Source organism: Labeo rohita, chromosome 7 (genome assembly GCF_022985175.1).
Source record: "Labeo rohita strain BAU-BD-2019 chromosome 7, IGBB_LRoh.1.0, whole genome shotgun sequence".
NCBI lineage: Eukaryota > Metazoa > Chordata > Actinopteri > Cypriniformes > Cyprinidae > Labeo > Labeo rohita.
This window is the reverse complement of record NC_066875.1, coordinates 31,712,539-31,718,531: the sequence shown is the minus strand read 5'-3', so window position 1 is coordinate 31,718,531 and position 5,993 is coordinate 31,712,539. Positions and strand designations below refer to the sequence as shown.

The 5,993-nt window shown below is 37.0% G+C and overlaps 2 protein-coding genes across 2 annotated transcripts in view; one reads left to right on the top strand and one right to left on the bottom strand.

Annotated features, from left to right (window-relative positions):
- Nucleotides 1-342: 342 nt before the first annotated feature.
- Nucleotides 343-4,158, bottom strand: sord (sorbitol dehydrogenase). Its single transcript, XM_051116187.1, has 9 exons — nt 3,976-4,158; nt 3,844-3,877; nt 3,578-3,742; nt 3,327-3,486; nt 3,109-3,227; nt 2,830-2,895; nt 1,278-1,456; nt 1,044-1,165; nt 343-918 (listed from the first exon to the last, which is right to left on the bottom strand). The coding sequence occupies exons 1-9, from the start codon at nt 4,027-4,029 to the stop codon at nt 753-755; spliced, it is 1,065 nt and encodes a 354-aa protein (XP_050972144.1). The 5' UTR covers nt 4,030-4,158; the 3' UTR covers nt 343-752.
- Nucleotides 4,159-4,433: 275 nt separating this feature from the next.
- Nucleotides 4,434-5,993, top strand: part of si:dkey-1h4.4 (uncharacterized) — a 17,513-nt gene continuing 15,953 nt past the window's right edge. The window contains exon 1 of the mRNA XM_051114052.1: nt 4,434-4,658. Coding sequence (XP_050970009.1) covers nt 4,497-4,658 — 162 coding nt within the window. The 5' untranslated portion in view covers nt 4,434-4,496. The remainder of the gene's footprint in view (nt 4,659-5,993) is intronic.

Sequence of the window (5,993 nt, the reverse complement as noted above, 5' to 3'; positions counted from 1 at the left end):
TACAGCCGCATTTGGGATCGAGAAAACAGCTTATCATTTAATGAATCGACAGCCTATCTAGTAATCTTCAACGTGTTTTACACTAAACAATACTTTTGGATTGAACTAATTTTAGAGTTTACCACAAAAAAAATGCAGTTTTATAAGAGAAGCCACTGACTTAGTGTCCTACAACTGTGACTGAAATTCAGTAACGTCAAGGCTTTAATTGGTTATCAAGACACACGTGATCCAAGTTTGTACCGATGACCCCTTTAACAATTATCTCCATTTCAGCAGTGTTCCTTAATATGATAAAATAAAATAACAAATAAAACAAAACATACCTCAGTGATGCGTAAATGAAAGGATTTCATATTTTAGATTTATTCACTGGTTAGAGAGTACTACATAGACAAACTCAAGTATCCTTGTACCATGAATCTTCGGCTCGTGTTTGTAAGTAAATTGTAAAAAGTAAACACGGCCAGTTATTAATATGGCTGCACTCTGACAATGTTGCATAAAATTGCATTTTAATACTCTTCATGATCATATAATAACAAAAGGTTTATTTGTAAATACTTCACTAATGTAAAATGCTACATTAATGCAATTGAAATGATAAATAATTACATCCACTGTGAAAAAAAATCATTGAATTCCTGTGACTGTTGTACCTGAGAAAAGACGATGTAAAATTAGCTGGATTAAGAAATTTATTCAAGCGACTGTAGCTATGCAATAATCAGGTGTGGGTCTAAAAGTTGATCTCATGGATTTTGGTCATTTTTGTCACATTTTAACATGACTTTAACCCCAAGCCCCTGGTGGGTGGTTTCAAAGGCCTGCATAGCCTGCTCCAATGGGAAGCGGTGGGTAACAAGTGGCTTGACGTTCAATTTCTTAGACGCCAACATAGAAATGGCCACTGGCCAGCTGGAAAAACAATGAGGGAACATGAATAAAAGTGTGCAAAGGTGTAAAATCTTATTTTGAAGTGTAAATACTGTACATTTTTTGAAATTTACATTTGTAAATCCCTAGCCCTAGATCCTACTTACGTATTACGGTAGCGGCATACACCTTTGATGTCAACTTCTCTGGTAGCTGCGTTGACAAGAGGCACGGTGGTCATCTCGGTACCAAGCCCAACCAGTATCACCACTCCTCCAGAACGAGTAGCCTAGATAAAAACACCATCAGCAGCACAAACAAGGTCTAAGTATGATCTACGATTTTAACATAAATACTACCTAAACAGTGTTAGCGGTATGACTTTTTGTCATTAAACTCACATAGATGGCTGTCTGAATGCTGCTCTGTGCACCACTGCATTCTATGCTGATTTGAGGCATGCAACCCAGCATTCCCTCCACTTTTTTGGCTATGTCCTTCGGTTCGTCCTCTTTCTTCACATGAAGCAGAAAGTCTGCCCCAATCTCTTTAGCCTTGGCAAGCCGATCAGAAGACAAGTCTAGAAATACAGATTAAAATATAGCTGAAGGCAGCGATTACCAGGGTTCAAGTGCTTTAAGGCATTTAAGCATATATGAAAAAGACACTGATTTAGGTGGTTACAGGATTACTAAATAATGATTTAAAAGAGCATTTTTGGCAAATCCAGGTAATTTATCATAGTTTTTTTTTTTTACATTTATGACTGTTACACATAGAACAGAATCACCTGTTGCATGTGCTCACCATTTTAGACTTCATAGGATTTTTTTTAAACAACCCTGTTATGGCTTCCCAAAGGGTAAATTTATTGACCTAGAGAATCCAGAGAATTGTATTGTAGTGTTTTTTTTCCAGATTGAGAGGAAAAAACCTAAGACTAAAAGTAGCAAAAGTAGATCTTCTCAATCATTTAACAAACAATTTGATTGACAGCAGTGGCTCTAGAGGCAAAGTTGTCTGGAATTAGTTCCATTAGATGATAAAAAAACAAGCATGCAAGTGAGAAAAACTGCAATGTACAATCGTTTACACCCTTGAAAAATGCAATATTGTTCCCCCAGTGACTTATTTCTTTCAAATTTCTCACAGACCTTTGGGGCCGTGAGTCAAAGGTACCCATCGAGTTTCATTCCGATTGGCTTCCGTTAACCTTGTCTAATAGGTACTCAAATTTCATCAGTCAATGGTGGCCATGTTTTTTTGAGATATGCAAATGCACTTATAGACACTTGTAGCTCTTTTTGACCTAGATCGTGGTCAGTGATTTTCATGTTGATAGGACAAATGATTGCATAGGTATACCTGTTTTATTTTTTTCCCCCCTCTTTCAGTGCCACCAAGTGGCCAAGCTCTGCGTTTTTTGTCCTGTGACCTCAGATCGAGTTCTTACGTAAGTGCTCAGAACTTGAAGATATCTCATTCCATTCAGAAGTTATAAGCATATTACAAAAAGTGGCTCTTTCAAATGTTTTGGTGTCCCTTTGTGATGGTGAATCGAAAGTTAAAGGTTTTTTTTGTTGATATTCACTCTCCAGAGAATCTTTCTGCACTGGTTTGGTTCCGTTCAGGCAAAAAACCTAGGACTAGCTCACAAAAGCAGGTTTTTCCAAAAAATCCAAAATACCCGATAATTAGACTCAGATAAAATAAGACACCTGAGCCTGCGACTGATGCTGATCACTGTAGCGCCCCCATCAGGCCGATTGGGGTGAGGCTTGGTGAGATTGTCGGAAAAGTTTCAAGTTTCTACGACTTACAGTTTGGTCAGCACGATCAATTTTACGTGAAGATTGCTAATTCTTGGCCATTCTAGCAATTACAATAAGGTTTCAGTGCTACGCACTTGAACCCCTAAAAACAGACGTTATGCATACTAAATATATACATTACCACTTATTACTACTTGTGAAGCACCCATGGCTTTGGCCGCCAACAAAGACACCAGCCCAATTGTTCCTATGATGATAAAAACAAACATACACAGTCTGTTTTTACTATAACCAGTCACAAAAGTCATAACAGTGATATTATCTTAATAAGCAACAATTGTTTTACAGTCCTGGCACACTATAGAAAAATAGCAGTAGCCAAAAAGTCAGAGGTCATTACACTGATTGACTAGTTAATGTGTAACAGCTGCATAAATATCAATCATTGTAGACTACTGACCTGCACCGCAGACAAACACTGAGCTTCCAAGAGTGACTCCTGCCCTCTTGCAGGCATGAATGCCCACTGACAGGGGTTCGATCAGGGCTCCCTCCTCGTAAGTCACATTATCAGGAAGCCTGCACACACACACACCCATATACATGATTATTATGCAAAGACACTAAAGTGCTATGGATTCTCTCATTATACAATGTGTCCAGTAATAGCGATCTGACTTGTAGCAGAAGTCTGCACTGTGTTTGTAGTATCTGCACAGGTTTCCATCATCTGGAGGAGTGGCACAGAAGAATATGCTGGGAGACAGATTGTAGCGTCCAGATTTGAAGTACTCATCTACTTCACGAGGAACTCCAGGCTCAATGGCAACTCTGTCCCCTGTTGAATACAAAGATGAAAGATTAACTCACTTAATCTGAGTGTAATTGACATCAAATGAAACACTAGGCATAATACAGAGAGAACTAACCTGCTTTGAGGTGCGTCACAGCAGAGCCCACTTTCACCACACGACCAGAGGCTTCATGTCCCAATACCATGGGCTGTTTCAATACATAGTCCCCAATGCGGCCGTTCTTCCAGTAGTGTACGTCTGATCCACAGATGCCCACAGAATGCATCTGAAGTAACACCTCTTCAATAAAAACAATCCAAAATAATGAATAAATATGAATATTGAACTGTTAATCATCACTGCATTGCACGTGGAAATATCCCTTAGTGACAAAACTATACCATTTGGTCCTGGTTCCGGAATGGGAAGCTGTTCCTGTTAACGATACAGAAAAATCAGCATTTATAAATCAAAAGTGCATTCGGAGTTCAAGGGTCGCAAAACCTTAACCCGAAATGCATAAAATGTCATACCAATCTGAGGTCTCCTTTAGAGTGCAGGACGACGCTAAGGTTGTCTTTATCCATTTTATTCTCTTACAGACCAAACTCCAGAAAACCTATGTAGTCCCAGTGCATATACTTCTTATTTGGCTCCTGTACGGATCATGAGCGCTTTCGCTCACATATGCACTGACCGCTCTCACGGCCAGCCCACTTTTTCCTGATTTCCCGTAGGTTCAAGAACATCAAATCTGTGCAGTCAGAGCGCAGTCTGTACAAAAACATACGGAGAACTGCAATCAAAAAAAAAACTTTTTTTTTTTTTTTTTGCATTTTAACACTGTACTTAAATAACAAGAGAATAAACATAACTATAAAATATCTTAGCCTCTAAGCTTTCCATTGTCCAAAGACTTTTCTTGTTAATTTAAAGACCCATGAATATCACCATGCCGGAAGTTAAATGTAACCATGGTGATGATGACGCGTTCTGCTTCTCTATTCAGCACCGTTTGTTTTTGTGAATTATTGTTTTTATTAAATAAAATAAAATGTACGGGGATGATATCGTACTGGAATGTCTTAACAAACAACAGGGAAGTCTAAACATGAGTCATCGGGATCTAGTAGTTTTGCCACCTGCAGTTTCGAGACTTGTTACTTTGAAAAAACTGTTTCTGAACAACAATCAACTCATTTTACCACCAGACGAGGTAAGCCATATCCCACAACCAAAACGCATGTAAGTATTCAAATCTTAGATGTTTACTAAGATCCGTTATTATCTATTGAAAGCCACAACAATATTTTAAGTATTAGTAAGCTTATTATATATAAAATCATCATTTATTGAGAATTTCACTTGGGAGGTGGCTGTCCCAAACCCTAACCCCTACATTTTAACGTAATATATAGCTTAATAAATGTCACTACTACACTTTTTTGGGAGTTATTCCATAACATTTAGTTTGTATATGTGTGACACTCTTAAGAACTGTGCTAACAGACCATGTGCTAATTAGCATTAGACGTTATTCCATAAATTGGTCACTACCGAAACAGTCACGACCAAAACATGTCATTATTGTTTCGGTAGTGACAAAAGGGAACACATAATCCTCATATTTTGTGGGAAATAAGCAAAATTTTTATACAGCTATGCAAAATTTTTGCATTTTAGTATATTTTAGTGGTGTTTTAGTATGCAAGTTGAAATTCTGTAATGCGATGTGGACGCCAAAGCATTACTTTCACTACCGAAAATGTGCAGTCTCTACTGAAACATGGGATGTTATGATAGTTTTGGTTCATTGCATATTCAAACTAATGAATGCCTAACTTTTAAATCACCATGACCAACTTTTTCCCTTTTGCAAAGAAAATTTGAATTCAAAATACAACAAATCTCATAAATACACTTGAAATATTGTTTAAAATGTAATTGGTATTGATTTAGAAAAAAAAAAATAATAATAATAATAATATATATATATATATATATATATATATACTTAATAGGTCAGTATAACCCTTCTAATATTATTGTGTTTCAGTAGTGACAAATTTGGGAAGAGGACAAATATTCCAAAACTTCCTTCTGAAAGTACAACATGAGAATTATTCTGTAACACTACTAGAAATGTGTTCCTTGGATATTACACTCCCAACCTTAACCCAGCCGCTGGTAACTATGGGACAGAACACGCGTTGGATTGTTTTTACCCAAGTGCTGGGTTTAACCATTTGACCCACAATGCTGGGTTGTTTATTTGACCCAACCAGTGGGTCAGGTTAACTGTGTTGCTGGGTTAAACATAACCTAATCATTGGGATATTTGTTGTCTTATTGCCTTGCTACCTTTATATTTACCAATAATAATAAATAATCACAAAAGAATGTAAAATTATTATTGCTCTTCTGCAATAGTTAGAAAAACACACAAAAAAAAAATGCAACTGTAAACATCAATTTTCATCAGTTTTATTTCTTTTTAAAACTGTTTTCAAATGGGTGCAGCTGTCACACATTTTATCCAACCATTACAGAC